The sequence below is a fragment of the Gallus gallus genome, chromosome 1 (genome assembly GCF_016699485.2).
Source record: "Gallus gallus isolate bGalGal1 chromosome 1, bGalGal1.mat.broiler.GRCg7b, whole genome shotgun sequence".
NCBI classification, from domain to species: Eukaryota; Metazoa; Chordata; class Aves; order Galliformes; family Phasianidae; genus Gallus; species Gallus gallus.
This window is the reverse complement of record NC_052532.1, coordinates 57,606,142-57,631,004: the sequence shown is the minus strand read 5'-3', so window position 1 is coordinate 57,631,004 and position 24,863 is coordinate 57,606,142. Positions and strand designations below refer to the sequence as shown.

The 24,863-nt window shown below is 37.8% G+C and overlaps 1 protein-coding gene across 8 annotated transcripts in view; it reads right to left on the bottom strand.

Annotated features, from left to right (window-relative positions):
* The window catches only part of DGKI (diacylglycerol kinase iota), a 209,810-nt gene that overhangs the window by 59,877 nt on the left and 125,070 nt on the right, over positions 1 to 24,863 (bottom strand). For 7 of the 8 annotated variants that reach the window (XM_025156048.3, XM_025156057.3, XM_040650494.2 and 4 more), the window contains 2 exons: positions 23,332 to 23,531; positions 9,136 to 9,236 (listed from right to left, as the gene is read on the bottom strand). In XM_025156048.3, coding sequence (XP_025011816.1) covers positions 9,136 to 9,236; positions 23,332 to 23,531 — 301 coding nt within the window. Of the gene's footprint in view, positions 1 to 9,135; positions 9,237 to 18,527; positions 18,591 to 23,331; positions 23,532 to 24,863 lie in introns of all 8 variants that reach the window. The other variant, XM_025156051.3, reaches the window with a different exon arrangement.

Genomic DNA, 24,863 nt, shown 5'->3' with positions numbered 1-24,863 from the left:
CTTCTGGAACTCTGTTATTGACACCAAAGAATTGGGCTGCTTCTGCTTTCCAGCCTGAGCTTATTGGTTTATTGACTTAAGATTACAGAGGTGTTTATTTATTACTATATAATGAAACCTTTACTTTAGCAGGAGAAAAAAAAACCTGACAATGAACTGCAGCATATTAACTCACCACATTTTATGATAGCATTTAAGAAAAAAAGAGCATACTCAGAGGTTATCGGCTTCAACCTTACTTTATCTCCAAAGTAAAATGACAACCACAGTAAAAGCAAACAACCAAAGTTAAAGGGTATCCCTGAGGTCACAGCCTAACATAGGAGAAAGCTAGCGTCATGTTATTATCATGTTCTTTTAAATAAAAACAGATATTGTTCCATTTGCACACAAAACTGACACATCCACAAGTCTCAGAGGAAAAGAAAAGGAAAGGGAAAAGGAAAAGGAAAAAAAGAAAAAAGAAAAAAGGGAAGAAAGGAAAAAGGAAAAGAAAACTTGCAAAAATACAGCAAATAATTCCCCTCAGTCAAAGGTAGCATTTTAGATAATAAGGAGTTTAGTTTTCCACAACTATTCTCTTCTTTCAGACTCTAGGTGTTCTTGCTTTTTTTAAAAAGAGCAAAGATGGGAGAAAATGTATGCGTGAGTCTACCAGGAAGGTACCAAGAGAGCTGCCTACTAAAATCTCTTTAAATAAAAAGGAAACAAGCAAGAAAATTCTCAAGCACACGAAAATCTGAAACTGAATCATGAAATTATTCTTTTCTCCCTCAAGGGTCTTTAGTCAAACAATGCCCTCAAAAGCAGGGAAGGAGCAGGAAATGGATTTAAATCATCACATGATGAATTCCAGACGGAAGAAGAATATCAGCTCATAAACAATGTTGGTAACTGAATAACAAAGAGCAACTTAAAGTTATTGATAATACTGAGGTAAACAGGAGGAACAACAGTGCTGCAGTTCCTCCTGTCACTCAAGAGGGGTTGACTAAGAGTGGCCCTCAGATGCTTGTCTGCTGGGAAGCTCTTCATTCTGATAAGGGAACAGGTTAGTGGTAAAACATAATGGGGAACACCTTCATGGTTCATTTTCTTGTGGCCCACCAAGGCTGGAAGCTTAATGAGAAATTCAGTGATCTCAGGGAGAAGACAGGAAGCAGCTACAGGACTGAAGGGCATAATGCAGCTCAGAGGCCAGTGAAGGGCTCCGAAGATACACCACCAGCTCTGTCAGCATCGTGTTTGGAAAGCAATGTAAACAGCAGAGCAGATATGAGTTTCAGAAAACCAGAAGTAGGAGGGGGGGTAATTGCAGGGAGGGAGAAAAAAAAAAAAAAAGGAGAGAAAGAAGGACTAAAAAGGAAGATGAGGGAAGCAAAGCCCACACTACTCATCAAATAATGCATCCGACAGTGATCCCAATCCACCTGCCTGTTTTCAGAAAGCTCAGCAGACAACACTGTTCATTGCAACCTCTAGGGTTTTTTCATTACTCAACAGAGCTTGTGAGACAAGCTAAGTGGAATAAGGGTCAATGGTCAGGTCTGCTTTATGTATGCCGACACTCTGAGTTACAGACTGATTCCCTTTACTTTGTGTTTGCTAGTGCTTAACCTGCTCTGACAGGAGACCCTTATGCTCTTGGCAAAGAGCACTTAATGACCATCTAGTTTTAATTCAGTAAGTCCCTCTGCAGCCCTTATTGAAAGGGCTGAGATTTTTTAGAGCACTAAAAAGTGAATTGCAGCAGACATGACTACATCTCCAACAGTTACAGAGCACTAGGGAGATACAACATTAGTTCATAAATTGTCACCACACATTTTGTCCCTTTTGTATTGAATAACTTCCTTCAATTTAACAGGGTCCAGAGCTTTAACCGACTGCAATATTGGAACTAACACAGAATGACAACCTTTAACCTCCACCACTGCTGATAGCCCTAAGCAGAAGGACCCTATAAACACTGAGAATTCTAAAGAAATTCACCAAAACACCCGTAAAGAAAACACTAGTATGCAATAGATGGCTGAGCTGTGACACTTCTGAGCCTTATCTGCATCATTACAGATGAAGATAATAACCCATAGGTGTAATTAACTATATCTGCATTTCGTACATTAATTACATATATAATTTGCTCTTAAAAAGGGATGTGTGACTTTTCCTGCCTGGAAATACTGAACCAGCACAACGTCTGGTTTTATGGGTCAATGGCTAGCTAAGGGATAAGGTGTGTGTGAGGTAGTTCCCATATGGTTCCATCCCACATGATTTGTGTTCAATTAAAAAACTTTTAAAGTCATTACTGAATAACATTACTTCATATGCTAAAATGTTGCTTGATAAACATTAGTGGGGGGTTTTGTGTTGTTTGTTCTTTATTGTGAAACTTATTTGCCTTCCAGCAAGTGAAATGTTTCCAGCCCTCATTTATATCATAAACCACGGTAAGCACGCACAACACATTATACAGCCAAGATTTTCAAAGTGCCTCAAAATAGCAGCTTTTTGAAAACCCTTCAAGCCCTTACAAATTTAAACAGCAGGACTGGTTCTTGTTCTAAAAAACACAGGGCAACACTGTGCAGTGGAGCCAGAATCACAGAATCATTAAGGTTGGAAAAGACCTAAGATCATCTAGTCCAAGCGTCAAATGAGGTAAGTTATGATGAATCAGGTAAAGACATAAGGTTAATGTGCATGCACTGCCTGACATTCAATGTCATTGTGAACATTTTCATTAGGGAATTAATGGATTTCTGCCATTTTTGAATAGCTCTGTGTGGATAAGGATGTGAGCAGCAAAAACCAGTGCTGTGGGACGCAGTGATTACTGGACATGTCAGGTGAAAGGTGGGAGTCGAAAACAAAGTTTTGCAGTCTTGCATGTATTAAGAGCACAAACAATGCAGAGCCGCTTTCCTAGACATCTGCAGACTATCCACTCCTGTGACAACATAGACATATCCACACATGGGGATATGCCAAACACAGGGTAGTCTCAGATCATAGGCCAAGCCACAGCATTTAGGAGACAGATTTTTTTCTCCTGAGGCGCCTGCTCTTCTGACTGCTCGCATCCAGCTCCCAGCTTCTTTGTGTTCCCTGAATGGTGAAAAGAACTCTGTCCAGGGAGCTGTGGATACATACTCTAATACTGCATGGATAAGCAGCAGTGCAAGAACCCCAGGAGATGAGACAGTCAGGCAGTTGCTTCATATTCTGAACTAGCATTGCGGAAAGCTTTTTGTTCCTAGCAATGCTGACTGAAATCAAGTGTCAGCAGGAGAAGGGTGAGGTAGATGCAGCAGTATGACTAGCGTAATGCTCTAATAACTGCAAGATTAGTTGCACTTTCTTAAGCTCTCATGAAATTAGCTACGGAATTTATGTAAACAAAGAAGAAATCCTCCTATTAAGTGTCCATTATGTTGAATACCTAAAGCTAGTGAACTCTGCAGCAGTACTGAGAACACTGTCTGAACACTGCATATTACACCATCAAGAAAAAGTAAAATTCAATTAACTTCCCCATTTATTGTTATGAAAGCATTCAATTTGCGATCTAAACACCATGATTAACCCACTCAAATCCCAAATAAGACAGCCTCGAGGCAGATCATTAAGGTAGATGTGAATGCCAGAAAAACTCATTCCAACACTGACATACACCTCAGGGGAAAGGGGAGATTAGACATGGGGCAGTAAATGTTTAATGTAGCAAATAAAGGATCCTCACTACTAGAAAAGTTATAAAAACATCATTTTCCTGAGGGGTTTTTGCTGATATTAGAAATGTGAAGAACCAAGTAAGTTCTTGTGAGAGAATTCTAATATATTCAGACACTTAAATTAAGAGATTTGACTTCTCCAGTGTGGTTTTAACACAACTGAGTTTCTACAAAAGGATTTTTTTTTTTTTTTTTGAAACAAATCTATGCCATACATTTCCTCAGATCACTTTCATTTATTCTACTGACAGAAACAAAGCCTTCTTCAGTTGCTTGGCTGGTTGCTAGCTTTTTTAATACCAGTGTTTCAGTTCTAAAGTCCTCATATATTTGGGCATAAAATGCAATGGAGGTTACCAGACTGAAAGAGTACATTTGAGAGGGGGGTCATCCCCTCCAGAATGTCAGTTCTCCAACACCCAGACATACTAAAAAAGGCTGCCCAAGTCAAATGAAGAGGGAAATTGTCCCAGACACCAGTTGAAAAAGAATGAGTTAAAGAACGACTATGAAGAGCTTGGAATTGAAACTGGTAAGGAAGAGATATTGGGATTAAGAGCTGAAAGAAGAGGCTGGGCTAAGCAATAACGGTTTACAATTAAGAAAAAGAACAGGAACCTGAGCTGTAAGATCTATAGAGACAGACCCATTAAATCCTCCCAGTTTCAGACCTTATTACATCAATGTGAAACAAAAAATGCATGAATTAGCTAATGTCTGCACAATACACCTTGAGAAAGCAGAGCTGTTAGAGCAATACTGTGACTTCTAAGCAGAGTGAAGTAGACAATGCTGCCTTTTACAATGCCTCTCCAGATAAGCTACCACAGCTGCTAAGAAACCTCCTGACAAATAAGCAACCATTGGTCCTTCTCTTACAGAACAGAAGAGTGGGTTTGTAGCTATGCTACAACAGTGGGTTGGAGCCTGATGATCCTTGAGGTCCCTTCCAACTCAGGCCATTCTATGATTCTATGATTCAATGATTCTATACAATCCACTTCACCTACATTCATCCAGATTGATGTTGCGTCCCACTGAGCATGTTCCCTTCAGTGGTTAATCAAACTTGTCCTGATTCTATCTGCTAACTCAGGTTTTCCCTCATCACCATAGTCACCTAGCAGATCACTACTCCTGCATCCTTCACGTTATGGGGATTCAGGATGTAAATACCACATCCTCAGCATTGGCCTTTTCTTATTTAATAGTTGCTCAAAATCACACTGAATACTCCCCAAAACATCTTCATCCACTACATCTTTGAGCACAGGTGTTGGAACTAGTTCATCCTTGAGATCCCCTCCAACCCAAGTCATATTATGATTCTATGACTTCCTAGGTGTGGGACTCTCAAACTGTTGTAAATACACTGCTGATATGAGAAAATCGTGGTATCTCTGTCCATGTACGTCTCAACCTACTCACAAGATTTTTAGTCCTTGTACTCAGTAAGAATTTATCAGATGACCCCAAAGTACTGAGATAACCTACAGAAATTGAAGGCAAGACATATGCAACATAGATATCTGGCTAGATATAATTAGCAAGGGACCGATTACTGGGAGAGAAATAAGAATCTAAGATTAATGTCATATCATGTTACTCCTGATCTCAATACACACAAACAAAAAGCAAGGAGGCTAAATAGAATGAGATTTGTAGATTGTAGCTAAATCAATTACTATACACATGGAAATGAATCTTCTTCAAAAATTGTTTTTCAATTTTCTGTGTCATTTTATTCCTGAGAAGATAAGGAATGGCTGGTTCTGTGTGAAATATAGTGATGTTGGAGACCAAGAGCTCATAGAGCTGATATTTATTTCTGATATTGCTGTCACTGGGGTTGAGTATGATTCCTCCTTAATCTTAGTGGCACTGAATAAGCAAGATGGGACCTCCAAGGATAGAACATACAAAATACATAAAGAGCACTAAGAACTGACAGATTCTATTAAATAAACAAACAAACAAATAAATAAATAAAGCTTTGTATCTAATGCTGCTGGTGAGCTAATTAACCCCTCCAGCTTCATGGCGCAAATCTACAGTAATGTCACTAAGGGGAAACATGGATGAGAACCGTATGGTCACTAATTAGTGTATTAGTGTGCACTAGTTTCTAATAATCTCTGTATATACCTCCACTCTCAAGAATTTCATAGGAGCAGTGAAATGGGGAAAATCTAGTGTCATAAACCAAAAGATTTTGTTGTTTTAAAAATAATTAAATTGTTCCCCCAAAACGCTGTTTTCAATCATACTTCCCTGCCATAGTAGGAAATCAGAAACAGTACACAGAAGAGGCACAGGCGAGACACAGAATTAAGTTCTGCCCATCTAGAAACATCAAGTGAATTTACTTTTTGAATATAATGATCTTGGTTACTTAAGGTACAACTATCACATCAGGCAAGAGGAAGTGAAACTGATGATTAGGGTGACAAGTGCTTGGGACATATAAAGGAATGTGTTGGAGATAACAACTACATTAGCAGCAACAAAGAACATAACAACATAACTAAAATGGTCAAGATATATCCCTTTCCTAAAAGAGTTCATGGAATCAATCAACCCCGTCACAGAAGGATCAATAAGTAACCCCTGTACCATCATCAATCATCACACAGACAATACCAAGATGCTGACAGAATGAACAAGAAAAGGAGGAGCATAGGGGAGGGAAAGAAGGGACAATTCAGAAACAGCATCTTGGTTAAATGCCAGCTACAGTGACAAGAAAAGTAAAGAGCAACAGAAGGAGAACAGGCTAAGAACAATTTTGCCCTTCAGAGAACAAAATGACACTGTTTAATTGCTCAGAAGGTTTTCAAAATGAGATGTCTACCTCCAACAGAGTGAAGATTAATCTTCACAGAACAGTTTGTATGATGAGTTGTTAGACGTCGGGAAGTACAATTTCAGATGAAGCAGTTGATAGAATCAAATCAGTATTTTGAGCAAACCAGGGAAGTGAAATGTATTTACTGTGAATTAAAGTGATCCAGATTATTACATTGATGTCAGAGATTTCAAAACTATAATGGAGACATGTGACAGGCAAAAACCTTAATAACTCCTTTGTTATCGTTCCTTCATGGATAACAGCATGAGTCATTATTAACTGGCTTCCTTTTCCTGTTCAGATTGCTGTGGGATTCTGGTTTAGTCTTCAAAAACTATGGGGAGATAAAAGTGCTTTTAATTGGTGTGGGCAGGGAATGGATGGTAAGCATAGTGTTCTGGAAATAAATTGTAGATATTCAGCCAAAGCTTAAAAAGACAAGTAAATTGAGTCTCTTTTGAGCATCAAGTGAGACATAGATGTTCCTGAGAGCTACAGATGTACTGCAGTAAGCTAACCCCACTTAAAACAACACATCTGGAAGAAATACTACTGCAACAATGTGAGTGGCCCATTGTGAGTTCTCTTAGAATAGTAGAATATTCTCAGTTGAAAGGGACCCACATAGATCATCAAGTCCAAATCCTGATTACTCACAACTCTACCTAAATTGACCTCAGTTGCTCCTCACACATTCTCCTCCAGGCCCTTCACCATCCTCACACCCCTCCTTCAGATACTCACTAATATCTTTATGTCCTTCTCATAGTGCTGTGCACAAACTGCACCAGTGCTCAATGTGAGGACAAAGAGCAGAGCAGGACAATCTCCTCCCTTGTCCAGTGGCAGTGTTGACAACCAGGGTACAACTGGCCCTTTTGGCTGTTGTCCCATGTTCAACTTGCCATCAACCAGAACCCCCAGATACCTACTGAAAATAGTCTATTAGTACCTAAAAGCAAGCACTTTGATATACAAACATCTACTTTTTGAATGAAAACCTCTTGAGTACATGCTCAGCAAGTGATCAAATGTGTGTAGTCTAAAACCAAATCTCAAAGCTGCTAGATCATTATCTGCCCATTTTCTATTATTTTATAATGTTATTATTACTGTTTTCGAATGTGACAAATAACTAATAACTATGTACAGCTGCAGAGACACCAGTGTAAAAAGGTGTATATCTTTTGTCAGATGATGCAATGGCACTTAATGATTACTTAATATACACTAAATACAAAAAAAAATTACATCTGTTGTGAGAATGAATGAGGATAGTTGTCCTCAGATGGAAAGGCATAGGAAGAATCACCAAAGGAACTAGAATGTTTCCAACAGGTTTTCAAAAGCATCAGTCCAAGATGGCCCTAAGGATACTCAAGGTCAAACTAAACTGAAAAGAAATTCTTCTCCAGTGAGCCATAATCCTCATCTTATAATTCTCCTCAGTCCACAGATTAATGCTTAGATTGCTTTGATTGTGGCTGAAATCTACTACCAGAAACTTCAGAAAAGGCTGTCAGGACATACATCGAAATTCAAGGCATTTCACTTCTTTTGTTGGAAGGAGCCCAAATGAACTGAGAGAAGAATAAGGAGGGGTGGAACTGGAGGGGTGAAAGTGAAACAGTTTAACTATCTTCCAACAGTAAGATAAGCAAACCAATTAAAAGGATTGTCATCCTGTAATTACCAGAACACTCTATATTACAGAGGGAGCTGAAGCTTTGTTGCACAACAAACAGTCATGCTTGTAATTTAAGATGAATAATGAGCCAGATGCATGAACAAGACTCTATTAAATTGTTATCACAAGCAGACGTGTCCCTCATTGATTAATGGCTGTGTGTCACCAAGGAAAGGAACTCCATTTCTAAGTGTGGATCATCGTCATCAGTGTTGCCAACGCAACCATCTGTCTGCTTTTGACTTACCCCTGAATGTGGCAATTAAACCATTACAAGTGGAAAGAAAACAGTGATTATTTTCTTATGTGCAAAACTGAAGGCTCTTAAAGAATAAAGGAAGCCAGATTTCCTTCCCAAGATAAATGCACCTGAGCAAAATCATATTCATTGCAGGGGAGTTGGACTAGATGACCTTTAACGGTCCCTTCCAACTCTGAGAATTCTATGATTCTATTATTTTATGATCATCCTCTCAGTTTGAAGCCAGTCTCTCATGCAGTTTCAAATTTGGTGTTAATCACAAACCCTTGGTAAGTTTCATATGCTAGCAGAAAGTCGGCAGAGTCAATGTAAAGACACAAACAAAAAAGCAGGTGTGAAAAACACTTACTTTATAGTAAATAAAATCAACATGCAGAAGGCACAATTAAGTAAGAAAATGCCTGAACACTCTTTATACAGACAGTATTTATATAGGAAGAATGCATGTGCATATACTTAATTAGATGAGCATATTGCTCACATAGGTCTTGTCCAAAATGTATGTTTGGCCCTGGATTGTTTTTGTTTTGCTGTTGTTAATGTGAGATCTATACGTAATATTCTACCAAGAGCAGGTACAACCTGGCTTCTTCAAACTTACAAGCTTCACGGAGTTTTTCCTTGTCATAATGTAGCCCCTCATATTCTTGCAAATTAATCCGGTTCACTCTGATCCGCAGGCGATCAGGGATGGAATGAGGACTGCAGAAAAAAAGAAAAGAAAAAAAGAAGAAAAAAGAAGAAAGCTTCTTAGACAAAGTTTTCCATGGAAGAGCAAAAAATGAAATACAATATGAATTAATTTTAACCTTCTGTGAAAGAATAATAAGAGCAAGCGTTATTGGACCTGATCCTCACAGGCCCACCACTGTGTTTTTACAAGATTAGGACTACTGACTACACAAAATAGATATTGTATCTTAAATGACAAGCAAGATCAAGAAGCCTATTTACTGGCTGTGTGATCTGGAATTGCAAAGGCTTTTCTGAGCTCATCAATCTCTATATGGAGATCCCTTCCCATTGCAATCTGCCTTTTTGTACATCCCTAAAGTCAGAAAATCCACAAAGCTTTGCTTCAGGATACAGATGCTTTCTTGGGAAGTCTCTCAGGACTTCTTTTTCTCTGTCCACCAGGACATTCACTTGGATCTGCAGAGGATCCTCTTTCAGTAGCTATCTTCCAGGGAGCAAGAAACAAAATACTGAGAGCTGGACTGCCAACCTAGAGTCCAATACACATATGCCAGGGAGATCATAAAAAAAGGTTTGAGCACCTCATTTCTACAGATTTCATCCAGATTTATATGCCCTGTCAGCCAGCATACTTCTGAAACCTTTCACGGGTTCCTATCCATAAATTTGAGTGGCCACCAATTGATAGACAGTTGTTTTGAAGAGCTTTGTTTTGATTTCATAGAAGTTTCCATCTTACTGTTACTACTAGATTTTGTTTAACTGAATGCTATGTAAACTTGGCCACATTTGCATTTTCCACTTGTAAAGAGAGAAGTGTCTGTATAAAGTGTCTGTCTTGACAGGTCCATCCCACCTAAAATTAGCTTCTTCATTCTGCGCTTGCACCAAAAGATTGTCTACTTTCACTTTGTTTTAATCTAGTTAAAAACAGAACTCTTAATGCACACAAGGCCTTTTAAAAGTTAAAATTCTGTGCACTGTCACAGACAAGCTTATAGTTTGCTTTATTTCAGTTTTAAAATAGTTGACCTTCAGGACTGCCATTTTAAATGCCAATTCACACCCCAGAAATATAGCGTTTTTTTGTTTTGGTTTTTTTTTTCTTACTTCTGAAGCAAGTAATTTTCTTTTTGGACTGAAAATACTACAGACCTAACACATGGTTTGTAGCAGAGCCACAGAGATGATAATTACCAAGTATTTCAGTTTCCTTATGGCATACATTCCATCTGTTGACATAAACGGCTCTGCCACATATTGACAAATGAAAGTAAAGATTGAAAATCAAGTACCAGTACAAAAATAACTCTACTGACACAAGTACTTCTAGCCTAAAAAGTGAGAAGGATAATGAATCGAGGGTGTCTCAGTAACTGAGGTCTAAGGCAACAGGTTACAAGATGCTGCACTCCTGTTCTGAACATGAGTTTCTATATTAAAATGAAAATACATAAGGAATAACTTAGAATACATCATGAATGCTAACAGTGCCTGCAAGACTGATGCATTCAGCAGCATATAGGCTGCTCTATGTTTTTTCTGTGGTGAAGGACAGGTCCTATTGGGTAAAAGCATTCCAAGATACCAGCAAACTCTCTATATTTAAAGAGAATTTAAATTTATATTTAAATTATATTTAAAGTAAGACTTATATTAAAGTAAGATTTTGCTTGACAAACGCGGGGTGATAACTTCCAGCAAAGCTTCAGGAAGCAGCTTAGTGACTCATATGCCATTATGTCGGATCAGCACTCACTACCCAGAGTCTATAAGGCTGGCTCAACAACCAGGGAATATTAGTGCATGCAAGTCAAAGGAAAGGTACATAGACGGAAGAAGAACGTAATTGCAATGCCTGACACTTTTTCCCCCTTTAGATAGCTTTAAATGTCACACTGCTGGATTAGAAATGGACATAGTTTGAGAAATTATGTTTCTTTCCCAATTATACAAAACACAAGTTTCAAAAAAAAAATTCATGGGAGCTTTTATTTTTAGTCAAGAAAAGATAATAAATAAGAAAACTTAGGAACCTAACTGCATAGGGGAAAAAAATAATGCAGTGCATGTAGGAGGGTTCATGAAAATGACAGTCTGAGCACTGAAACATGAAGTCTTTTATGTACTGGTACAATACAAGAAGAAGCCATGCTGCTTTTCCCATGGTGTTCTACCACCACACATTGTTATGAAGGTAGATCAGTCTTCCAGCAGATAGGTTCACAAACTGGGGATTAGTGGTAGGTCTGGGGAAGTGACTGATTGTGAATGATAACTTCTCTGAGCTCAGCTGGGGAGAAGGGCCATAGAGAGACAGAGAAATTCAACAATGTCTTATTTCTTCTGTGACATTTGAATGTGCTACAAAGATAGCTATTCCTGTTATGCCCCTAATTAAACCAAGAAGCCGTCTCAAACCATTGTTTCTCCCGAAACCAGAACCAAATCTAAACTGTTCAGCTAAAGTCTTAATAATCCAAACTGGAATTTTATTGAAAAAATGCTTTCCAATCCCAAGTACAAAAAAAGTGTTTTTACCAAAAGCTGTTACCCAAATAGGACTTCCTCAGCCCAGCACTAGTGATGTTTGCACTCCAAACAAGAATCACACTATAACTGTTTCCCTACTCCTTCTTTTCTATTTCTTCCTCGCTACAGAGCTCATCAGTGTACGATGCTCAGGCTTCTCCCTTCCACTCTGTGCTGTAGCGCCCAGCACTGCTCTCCATACCAGAGGGAAAAAATGGAGAGAAACAGAACTTGCCATTTTGCCCATTTGAGAAGTTTAGCTAGCCTAGTCATAATCTCAGAAACAGTTTTCTGTAGAAAATAAGCAATTTTAGAAACTTAAGTGCTAAGAGGCCTTTTCAAAGTGGTAGAGATTTTATCTATTTAAGTCTAGTCACAAGTAATGCAGTCACAACTCAAACACACGTACATGTATAGATATGCACACAAGAAAAAATATTCAGTGACTGAAATTTGAGGTTTCGGTCATGATTATTTGCAAATACTCTTCATTCAGAATACGGTCGCTGTCTGACATCACACTGTCTTACTGAATTTCATGACCTATGCAAAATAGCTTTGTCTCTAAAAATTCACATAGCTGAATTTTCACTCCTTGTGATATCAGACTGGCATTCAGCATGGTGGGATACCATCCTTATGAACCAGCTGAATAGTTCATTCACTCACATAACTCACGCTTTGTATACAGAGTTCTATTAACCACAGTTGAGCAGCACAATTCCAACATCAATATTCTTGTAATCATCACAGGCAATATATAGGAATCCTTACCATTACACAAATTGTGCTATTCCTCTCGCTTAGACATACTGAGCATATTCAGAAACCACAAAGCTCAAGGACACAATTGTGTCTAGGTGAAAATAAATACCATGGTGAATATCACTGAAAACAAATGTTAATGCTGTATTAATGGAAACGGATGTTTCTGAACACTGTATAAAACAACTTGCCCAACTGTAAGGACAGGAAGAAAAGTATTCCAGATCGAGCAGAAGAAAATTTATAAATAAATCATCACAGAAAGCAGCATTGCAAATCTATCTAACATATTTAAATATTTTTGCACCTATTATTCTCCAAAATTGTGTATTACTTAGTCAATGAAAAGCAATTTAAAGTACATATGAATTAATTCCATTGCTTCTTAAATAACCTAATTAAGAACCTCATTCCCCAGTCAGGTCAATTCACAGAATTACATCCTAAAGGTCACATGTCCGTGGGATCATGAACACAGAGTCAGGTCAGCTGAAACATTCTGCTCGTTCTTGTTGAATAGCTATAATGGTTTCAGTTAAACACAAGCCTAAACATCAATCTTCTCAAATCAGGAGCATAGGTAAACTATTTTACTATTTTGAATTTTATATGACAGACTTTTGATTAGTGTGAACCACAAAAGTGCAGATTTGTGGCATTATTTGGTAACAATCTAAATGAGCCTTGCAGAACAAGCCATGAAAGATGTTATGAAGTCCCCTCAGAATTATTTTAATTCACCCTCATCAAAAAGTATATAATTTCAGTAATCAGTAATTATTTTCATTCATTTTTTTAGGTTGAAAAATATCTGTAAAGTAAAAGAAAATACTGTTAGTTCTATTAAACAAATAGAATTTCACTTCTCCACAAGAATATAGAAGATATAAATACTGAATAATTCTCATTTTAAGGAAAATGGCATGCTTTCTGGAAATTCTTTAAACCTGTAGACAATCATAAGAAAAACAGCTTGTTTGTTTAAAGGCCTCCACCTTCTGTGAGAAGATATTCATCCCGTGGCACACCAGGGTACATGCTAGAATTTGAACCAGTCTTTGTATAGAAATGGGTCTTAGTAAGTTAACATCATCCTGAATAAATGGTTCTTAAGGTGAACTCATTTTTAACATGCACACACAACCACCCCATCCTTGCTGAAAATTGCTTGCTGAAGAAAAAAATATCCTTTTGTTTCCTTCTTACATCTTAGCTGTAGAAAATAAATAAATAAAATCAACACAACCCTTTCCAGCACTGTTGGTTCAAACTCACAGAAGTAGCAGCACATACCTAATTCTGAGATTACCAACAGAACCTCATCTACTTCCATTCAATGAGAAAACCCACTCAGCTTTTCCCATAACTGTGATTTCTTCCTCTCACCCCAATTGATCATGCAGAAACTGGCAAGACAGTGCCGGCCAACTTGGAGCACAGATATTTTTCTTAAAGAACAATGCTCTTTTCTCAGGAAAGAGAAAACAGGCAGAGGCATTCTGGGTCTTACTCTTGGTGTTCCTGCACAGCAGGCAGGTAACACTGCTATGCCACCAGGCTGATAATACTGCGAAGATAAGCTTTTAAATTATATATGCCTTAATCTCCCTATCAATTATTTATAAACTCTGTGAACCATTTCTTATTCTTTGTGTCAGCATGGAGGAAGGAAATAATTATGACAATGATAAAAATGGTCCAACAATTCTAAGGGACCCAGTGACAAATTTTGGATAGGTCTTCCAGAATAAATTCCTCATTAAACTACCCACATACAGATTTTAATATGATTAGGCAAACAGCAAAGGAAGCTAAAATCTCCTCCTGCCCTTCCCTTGCAAAAATTAAACTTTAGAGAACATCACACTTCTCTGGGGCATGTCTGTAGTGACAGATTAATGAATTACCTATCTCTTAGAGAAGAAATAAACATGCAAACTAATTGAATGTTCCAGTGTTTAGAACAGTTGGAAAATGGAAAACGGCAACCAGAGGAGAAAAAGATCTCTCACTTTTGAGATCTCATTGGAAAATCTTGCAAATGATACATTAAAAATAAGTGTGTTTTTGACAGCTTTTATCTGCTTAAAACTTAAGTAGTTCTACAATAGACCAAAATAATCCACTTTCTTCTGATGGACACCTAATAAGCACATCTATAAGCTCCACTGCAGAAACACTGTAGTTGTTTTTTTCCCTTCTGTTTGTTGAATTTTACCCCAGATAGGTCAGGTTAACCCAGTGGTACTAAGCCTGTTGCTCTTTTTTTACCTTGCACTTTCAGCAAGTGCACTAGTGTTTTGCTCTGTAAAAGCTGGACCCACCCATACACTTAAGACACAAGCCCAAGGGCCAGGGAAAATCCTGGCCTTCATTCTCCTTCTCTTTCACCAGGCAAGCTCTACTCCTCTTGTGTTTTGCATTCCCAAGCACTCTGGATTCTCTGACAGCAACTATCCCATGAAAGGAGCCCACCTGCCAAATAGGAAACTCAATTTCTAGTAATTTATTTAACAGAAAAAAAAAGATATATACAAGCACTTTCATTATTATGCATTTGGAAAATAGCTCACTCTGTAACACATTCTCCCCTTTTGCCTCATTCCCTCTGTCAGACAGTTCTCATACTCAACCCAAAACATCAGGATCTCTAAATGCAAAAATGTTTTCCTTTTATCCTTTTGCTATATAGCCTGTACGCCATGCATACAGATACTATGTGTGCATCCTGCTGTGATCTCTGTCAACTCCACTGAAGAGTCAAATCCCTTTAAAGGTAAGGCAATATTTGTATTTCCATTTACAAAAAAAAAAAAAAAAAAAAAACTATCATATGCACATCCTCCTAATTTCTAATAAACATACAAACATACAGTTGGAAAATGGAAGCCTCCCTTTCTTTTAAAAGAGACTCGATTAAAAATGCAACGCTTGTATTTTCTTATGCGCCCCTGTGCAAACATCTGAAAGAAATCACAGTATAGTTTCACTGTCTCTGCAACAAAGACCATACGTGCCAAATCATTTTGGCTGCCCCAAATCCCCATGCATACACTGCTGTAGAAAACATGGAATTTATCTAACACAAGCTGTATCTATCACTGGGACACCAAGGAATCTTCTATGCTGTTCAGTACAAAATGTAGCTCAGGCTCATGCATTGCTCAATAAAAAAAAAAAAGGAACATTTGAATCTCATAGCCATCACAACCCAAATCGAATTTACCTAATACCTCATGGGTTCTTGTTTTAATTTGCCAGACACATTAATTGGCAGCCACAGAGTAGCAGCATGTTTAATCTATTTTTTTACAGATGTTAAGATACAGAATATCTTTGACTTATAAATTAGTTTGGGACACATTAATCTCTCTCTCTGCTTTATTCTGACAACTGTTATTAAATGAGGTATTAAAAAAACTTTATCAAAACTTGGAGGTCATCTTCCAAGGGATATCCCTCAACTTGGAGACAATTCTCCCTGTCCCAGACCCATGGCTTGCTTAATGTTCTGTGTAAGCAATAAGTGTATCTCAAAGGTTTTGCAGAGGCTTGCTTAGGATACTAAATCAATATGAGAGAAGTTTTTTGAATTACTTTTTGTTCCACAGCAGAGTACTGCAAATACAATATAAGGGGAAGGCATACTGATATGGAAATCTTTCCTTATTTGCAAAATAACAAGGAGGAACTTGCAGCTTTCTAAAATTTGATGGAATCACATAATGGTTAAGGCTGGAAGGAACCTCTGGAGGTCATCCTGTCCATCTTTTTTGCTCAGTGAGGGACACTCAGAGGCACTTCATCTTCTTTACATCATCACGAATCCCCACCCTCAAGCCTTCCCTTCTTTAGCCTGATGAGTCCCAGCTCTCCATCTTTCCTCAAGGTTCCATGGTCTCTTAAGCACCTTCATCACCCTTAGTTGGATTCTCTCCAGCAGTTCCATGTCCCTCGGACCGAGGAGTCCAGGACTGAAGCCAGCACTCAAGACGTGGCACCAGTGCTGAGCATATGGGAAGGTTCACGTCTCTTTACCAACACTCCTCCTACCACAGCTCAGGATACTATTAGCTTTCTTCACTATGAGGACATGTTGCTGGTTCATGGTTAACTAGTTATCTACTAGAACCCTCAGGTACTGGTGAAAATTTTCTCTTTTTATAAGTATTCAATTCGTTTTCTCCCAAAATCCTTGGCTTGTTGAACATCTATATTTTGTCTATTACAAGTGCTCGATTTTAAGAACGGAGAAGCGTTGGTGGGTTTTGTTTTTATATATGCCACTGATTTTCTTATATCATGAAATAAGTATCATGCTTGGAATCAAGTTTCTGCTCTGAATATCTGGCCTTTTAGCTCTGGAATTTGCTATTTTTGATCATGCATCTCCAATTCATTACTTTGATAATCCTGTTTGAAAAGACCAGTAAAGCAAGACAACGGGAATACCAACACAAAACAAAATATTTGGGGGTATTTTTTTTTTACCAAATAGTCAAAAAGTATTTTTGAAGCCAAACTATATTTCTTGAGTTGATAAATTAAGCTGTGAATTTTATTTTACTTCTTAACTATGGACACAGAATTTTTCATAATATCACATTACCATAAAGGGGATGAATTAGAAGATACTTACATACAGTCGTACAAGTGTTTTAAAGTGGCCAGTTCACCCTGTGACTGTATGCTTCCCACTTTTAACCTGGCCTTTATTTTCCATAACCCTGCTCAAGTGATAACTGCTAGTGGTGATTGTGATGGCTGCATCTAACTTAAGCAGTTAACCATCAGTGGCATTCATGATGAATATGACTGATCATGATGGCTGCATCCAGCTCAATGTGGATTCATGGAAAGCATTACAGAATAATACTCAAGAGCTTATTTGAGCAATGTGTCCACAGTGCTGGTCAACGTCCGAATCAAGTCAAATTTGGATGAATGTCCAACTGATGCCAAAATTGGAGGAAACTACCATCTGCAGTCAGTATGCAAATACGACTATGAATCAATCATCTTACCCCACAAGAAGTGAGCAGTCAAAGAGCCCATTGAACTCTCCTGCCAGGCAGCAGGCTGCACGACAGGATATCTCCTTGGGTTGGGACACTTCTTAAGGTTACACCTGCTGCAGAGATCCCTTGACACCAAGAGATCCTCAGTATTGACTAACAGCTTGCTAACCTTTGTTAGCTTTGCCAAGTTTATAAATTAGATTGACTGTGCACGTATAATCCTTTAGACATAAACTATTAACCAGGTCTGAGACTAGGCTCATTACATTTTTAATTCAAGGAATTTAATAAGCCAAGGCATTCACTCATGATTTAGTGGGAGCGCTTCCTGGGTGAAAATCTTGTTAAGTTACCCTTACTTACAATTAATCTGTGTTAAAGTACTGCTTTATATCAATAAATATGTTGCTACTTCTCTCCCCTAAGCGTATAAATCTGTTCACAACAATCAGACTTAAAAAAATTATTCTCTTGGATAATGTAGCTACTATCTAAGCAAGTTACTAGATGAGAGTTATTGGCAATCAAAATAATACCACGGTGGGGCATCTCCATCTTGAATGCAGCTGCGGTCAATACCATGCCACTCTTTTGGGGCACTAGTTTTCTGTTTTGATCGCTTTTATTTGGAGATGTTTTATGACTGAGTTTGTCCATAGTGTGATTTTTTGTTTGTTTGTTTAAGCATAAGGAAAAAAGCCTCTCATCTAAACTGCTTATAGGGGTGGTACTATGTACTTGTATGTCAAATTGTACTCTTGGTTTAACATGGTGAGAATCACCAGACCTGACCTAGTCATCCAACTTATGTACTGTGTGTTGGCATCTTTACAGGTGAAGCCACTGCCCCGCACCTGGCACGCTGTCATTCTTCTATAACTGGATTTTACTGTTTTACTGTCTTGTCTCCTGGTTGAACAACAAATAGGGGAGCAGCAAAAAATTACAGAACCTTAAAGGTAGAAAAAAGCCAGATACTCACACAGTGAAGGAATCGGGGGGAGCTGAGACTCTCCTCAGGTCAGCAGACTGCACTTTATGGATACTATAGGCAGTGGGAAATGAGTGGCCAAGAGAAAGGCAGCACACAGTGTGAACAGACAAGGAAAAAACCGGGGCGGGGAGGGGAGAGAAAGAGAGAGAGAGAGAGAGAGAGAGAGAGAGAAAAGAGATTTGGAAGAAAGTGGAAGAGAAGAAAGAGAGACATACAACATTTAAACAGAAACAAAAGGAATGTGTCACATGAAAGTTGAATGAAAATACACGCAGAGCTCCAAGGTCACACTAGGAAGCGAAGAGCAACAGAAGACATGCAAATGGAGAACAATATTTCTACATGGCACTTCAAAGCTTTCTAAAAACAAGAGCGAGGAGGACAAATGACAAGCTAGGTAAACAGCTATACAAAGACTGGGAGCCCCAGGATATGCATTCCACAGGCACTGAAAAAATTCATGGCAGCAGACTTTGGAAGCAGGTCCAGAAATACAAACAAACATCAAAGCCAAGATCTGAATAAATGCAATTGTCTCCAAACAAAGTCAAAATCTGAATGGATGGAATTGTCTGCAAAGCTTGGTCAACTTCAGTTAATTTTAAGAAAGAAAAATACCCTTACTAGAGATTTCGTACCCACAATTGCTGTCTCCATCCCTCCTTTATGTACTTCAGGGAAACGTGTATTTTTTATACAGTCTCCCAAGACCGACTCTTAGTATTTATATTTAAAAATCCTTTGCTTCCTTCGTGTGAATGCAACATTGTTTTACCTATAAACTCTTCCCTCTTCACTTTTTTACATCACAAAGACCATTTCTTCCATTCTTCCTGAATTCAAACTAAAAGGCACCTTTTGGGGTTTGTACAGTGATCATTAACTAACACCTACTGAGTGGTATATTGAATTGTAGTTTCTAATCAGAAAATTACTCCTGGAAAATTGAGCCGTAGCTTCTCTTTTAATTCCACAAATATTTTGCTTTTACATCACAAGGCTACATTCTTGGCTTGATCATAGAGAAACAAGCTCTCATGTTCTCTCTTTCACATATTAACCATGATCAGTAAAGGAGATTCAGGAATCGGGATTTAGCTGCCAAGTCTTCAAAGAGAAGGAGATTAGGAATATAATGTATGAAGAGAAGAGGAAGGGGAAAAGGAGGGGAGAGGGAAAGGGGAAGGGTCTGCTGATGTCAGTGCAGAAAAATTTGCTTTCACTGGTACATTTTGCAGCCAACAGGGAAAAACAACCAAATAAATCTGCCTTTTTTTCCACAGCCCAGCTATCTACCTTGTTTCAATCCACAACTAAATGTCAATAGTATCACCTCATTCTGAATATTCCTTGGACTTTGAAAATTGCTTCTGGATTGGAACACTTCACTGATTTGTTACTTATCTCTGTTGTAGACTTAATGCATTGTAGGATGAGGAGGAGATTATGCCTGTCTTTTATGTTTTAACAGTCTCCATTAGAAACAAACTAGAAGAAGCATTCTTACTGTATTATTCTTAATATAATGAGAAAATCACTATTTCTTTGTAGGTGATTCAACAATTAAAGAAAAATTAGATAACTAAACATAATTGCCAGTGATTTCCTCAGTTCAGACAAAATTCAGCACAGCACGTTGATTGGAAAGGGATGCTCCTTCAATTCAAGTAACTCCACAGTAAAAGATTTTTTTTTCCTTAATTTGATTCCATGGTCAATGTTTTATTTAATTATTTTAAAAGACTAAGAACTTTTACCTTTTCTAAAGCGCTGTTCAACTTTCCCCTACACCTTGAGAAAGGCAAATTAACAGATAAAAAACTCTCAGCAAGAAGGAATTTCAGCCTTGAAGGTTTGTGCAGAAACATAAGACAGTGTCTGAGCAATTATAAGGTACTAAAAGCACAAGAGTGGGAAAACAGAGGAGGTAAAAAAACAGGTCAAACAAGCAAGGTCTAACTCCTTTTTTCCCTGTACACAAGTGTCCGCTCCAGAATTATCTACATGTTTTGAAGGAGAACTATAGTCAGGAAGATGGGCAACTCTGACAGTCAGAAGAGAATCATTTTTCTAAATCTCTCATGCTCACAAGTGACAGAAGTTTGGAGTATCTTTTGCCTCTCATCTGCACTAAATATGGGTTCTTCAATTTGAGATACTGTTACTCCCCAGAAATTAAAAGGCATCCACAAAGCAAACAACAAGCTCACTACCGTTTCTAAATCCCCTCTCTTTAAAACCCCCAGAACAAATAAGATTAGGATAAGAAAACAGAAACGCAGTGTAAGAGTTCTAAAAAATAAAATAGTATTCCACTTATTACATTGGCTTAGATAAAATTTCAAAGAACATTCTCACTGTTCTCCTATCTATCAACACATCAAGGCTGGCAGTAACAGCAGCTATGAGTTACTGTGACACAAGATAATTTTAAAAGCACTGTTCTTGCAAGTTGCTCAGGAACAGTTCTCCAACAATTGCAGGGATAGCACCAGACCTACTCACCAACCTCAAACATCTAACATTCAGGTGACAATCTTAAAAAGAAATGTATGTATATACATATACATAAAATATAAGAATTTCTGGAAGATTTCAATGGACTGAGAATTAAGAAGTGTAGATACACATTTAATAGAAAGCTTTCTCTTGTGAAATACTACAGATCAGCATCATACTGAATTAACATCATAAAATATTAAATGCCTCCTGGAGTTTAACCTTTAACATTCCATTTACTTTTTGTCACAACAGAAGATTCAACTCCTCTCTCATTCTCCTTCCACACTTGTTAGAAATGCACATTCACACATGTATAGATATATATACATTATTTCCAATGCATGAGGCTGAAACTATAGTAGTTGCCAGCTCATCTGTATTTTTCCAAAACACAGGTGTGCACACATATCTTGATCAAATAAGAACACTCAGATAGCATCAGAGCACACTGCAGCATGTTCAAATGAAGTTAAACCTGAAAGAATGTCATCTTCACAACTGACATCACTACGACTCTGCATTTCTCTACTACAGTTCAAATTTGGATTTCAAAAACCAAGCATAGCCATGTTGCTTATCAGATCAAATTAGCTGATCAAAATATCAGGAATTTTCTTTTAAAAAAGTAAAATATAAACATTTCTATTAGCTCCCATCAGCATAGGAAGAGATACCTCAAGATTGTTCTCAACCAAATTCCAGATTTCAGAAATGAAGGAGCTGAGGTGGCTGGATGAAATCAGGCATCACTGCACATGGGCAATAGTCTGCTATTCTTCACCGTTCAAGAGCAATGAGTATGCCTTATGCATTTCCTGACAAACAGCAATTGTACATTACAGATACGTGCCTCTACTGAAGCTTAAAGCATTAAGTCTCTGAAAGAGAACACTATGTGCTAAACTGAATAGGTAGATGCTGAAAGTAACCAAGGAGGCTTTCATTACACGAACAGACTGACAAACAGAGGATAACATGACACTTTAAAGGGCTGAAGACAAAGTTTGAAGAGAAGCAATATCTTTCACTGAAAACACAAACAACCTTTAAAATACCTAAAGAGGTGTGTGCCTGAGACCTTGCTGACTTTTCCAACTATATTAGTCTAATGCAAGACATCACCTCTCTTCAAAAACATTGCTTCACTTATTTCCTGTCACCATAACAGCTGCAACAGCAAAATCCCCAAACTCAGCTCCCCAGAAAACTGAAATCTTCACCACATGGAAGCTTGAATGAACTGTGATAACTTGATAACTTCAAGCTTTTAGGCCAGTACCTGTCTGTATAGCAGACAGATTGTTTTGCATCACTTGAATACTTGGAAATAGCAAAGGCACTTACTATCTCTCATCTTAGCAAAAATAAAGACCTTCTAAATGAGAATTACAGCTCTACAAAAATAGCCTGAATTATTTTATTGCATGAGAATTTTCTTAGATTAAAATTAAAATGTTGCTTGATACTTAAAAATAAGGTTTAATTTTGAAAAAGGAAGTTATTTCTGTGTTGTTTTCCTTGCATGTTCCCTGTTTCCAGTTATTTTTGCTTTTCTCTGTTCATCCTTTCCACTACTTGTGCTACCTCCACCTTATGCTATGCATTTTCCTTCTCTGACTATATTCCCCTATCTTTTCCCTAATCACTGTTTCTCTAATCTACCAATCCAATCTTCAGTAGCGCAATCTCCTTCCATTGAGCACGGAAACTAGAGGAAGAGCTATACTTTTAGCTAATTTCTACTGGACTTTCTCATTTCGGTTTCTGTACTGGAGAACGATTCCCTACAAAGTGCAAATATTCCCTGCCATGCCTCCAGAACCGTCTCCTTTAGGAGTCCAAGGTAGCATGTTCCCACAGTAGATACTGTAAGATGTCCTGAGTAGTTCTTGGTTGTGGCAGTTTATTAGAGTCTTCAATGGAGACTAAAAATCAGACTGATAAAGTTCAGAAGACAAATCATAAGAACTTTAAGGGTTAATACCATATATGAGCAGAGCCAACATAAGCCAAGAGGCACAATGCTGAGCCTTAACATACCTCTCTAAATAAACAACTAAAAGATACAAGCCTTCCTAAAAGCAAGGCAGCAGGGAATCCAGAAGGTAAAAGAACAAAAGAAAGCCAAGAAATTATTTACAGTACAGTAGAAAGAAAGTTCAGGATATGTGTTTTTTTTATTATTATTATTTTTTAATGCACTGCAAGTTCAATACATGCAAATTCCATGACTGAATATGCTGCCTCAGACAGGCCTCCTGGCATTAGGACATGCAAGCATCCAACTCACTCATTCAACAAAGGCATGGATGTTCTCCTCTTGCTCTTCTGCACCATGTTGGCTTGGTTCCTTAAGGAGATGCGAATGAGTGAGGGAGCCAACCGACAAGGTTCACCATCCACTTGCATGGGGATAGACTTGTACGTTAAAAGCGTCACCTCACGGCACTGATGCAACCTCTCTCCATGACCACCCACTTGGAGAGCAGCCTTGGGGGAAAAAGAAATTAAAAGGGAAGGAGAAAGACACCTCAAAACAGACATTTCAGACAATTTAAAAAATCCAAAATGCACCTTTTCGCCAACAAATATTAGTATCACGTGTGTAAGGCATTCACATCAAGGACAGTGGGTATACTTTCATTCCAAAATTGAAAAGCAGGACTTAACATTTCACAAAGAAAACTGGTAGGCAAGAAGCAGATGAAATAGGACAGTTACCTGATCATATGCATCGTCTCATCACTTTATATGTATATTTTACACACAAACACAATATATGTATACACACATGCTCAAATGCCTATTTGTGTTTCTTCTTAAATGTTTTGATACATTTTGTTGGTTCGCATTACACTAACTATAATGCAAGTATTTTTTTCTGCCTTTTAAATATCAACCCTAGTTTAGTGAATCTGGGAGACAGAAAGATGATTACCCCTTTCTGAACAAAATATAGTCCTTAATGTGAATTAGATAAATCTAAAATCCCCAATTATGAGAGTTTACATAGCAATTCAACATCAAGAGCAGACAGGCTGAAAAGAGCAAGAAGAATCTTGTTAAAAACAGTTAAATACCACGTTCAAGAATTCATTCCAAAGAAATGTAACAAGGAGAGCATGGTCAGATTCTTCAAGTTTTAGGCAGACATGTTTGGACAGTAATGTATTTTTATTAATTAGCAATGGAGGAATGTGACTATTAGCTATAGTATGCAGAAAAAAAAATCTCAGGGAGCAGTCAAAATACTAGTGAAGACCTTAATCTTGCTCCTTGCATCTCATACTACTGGAAAAAAAAATGATAATATGACTAATAATACTTCTTATAAATTACTGTTCTTCCATGGTCTCTAAGACCAAGCACATCCGAGACCTGTAAAGAGCAAGTCAAAATTACACATACATGTTCAAGGGTTACATCCACAGCATCACAATCAATGTATATATAGAGAGAGATACTCTGTTTTGAACTAAGCTTCCTCTAAGAGAAACAGCAGCTCAGAGGGCCCTAATTCTTAAAAAAAAAAAAAAAAAAAAAAAAAAAAAAAAAAAAAAAAAAAAAAAAAAAAAAAAAATCAAACCTAAAATCTTGAGGAGCAGTGGCAAAAGTGGAGTGGCAAAAGTTCCTTCCACGAGATATAGAATACTAATAGATTTTCTCCTAACTGTGGGTTAATTCCCTAGTTCACTAGATCAATCAAAAGGGGGACCATAAAAGAATCTATACTCTGAACACACTTCTAAAGATGGCCTTTTACTGACTTCATTTGTCCAAATATATCTTTAAGGAAACGAACACCATTTTCAGGGGTATCAA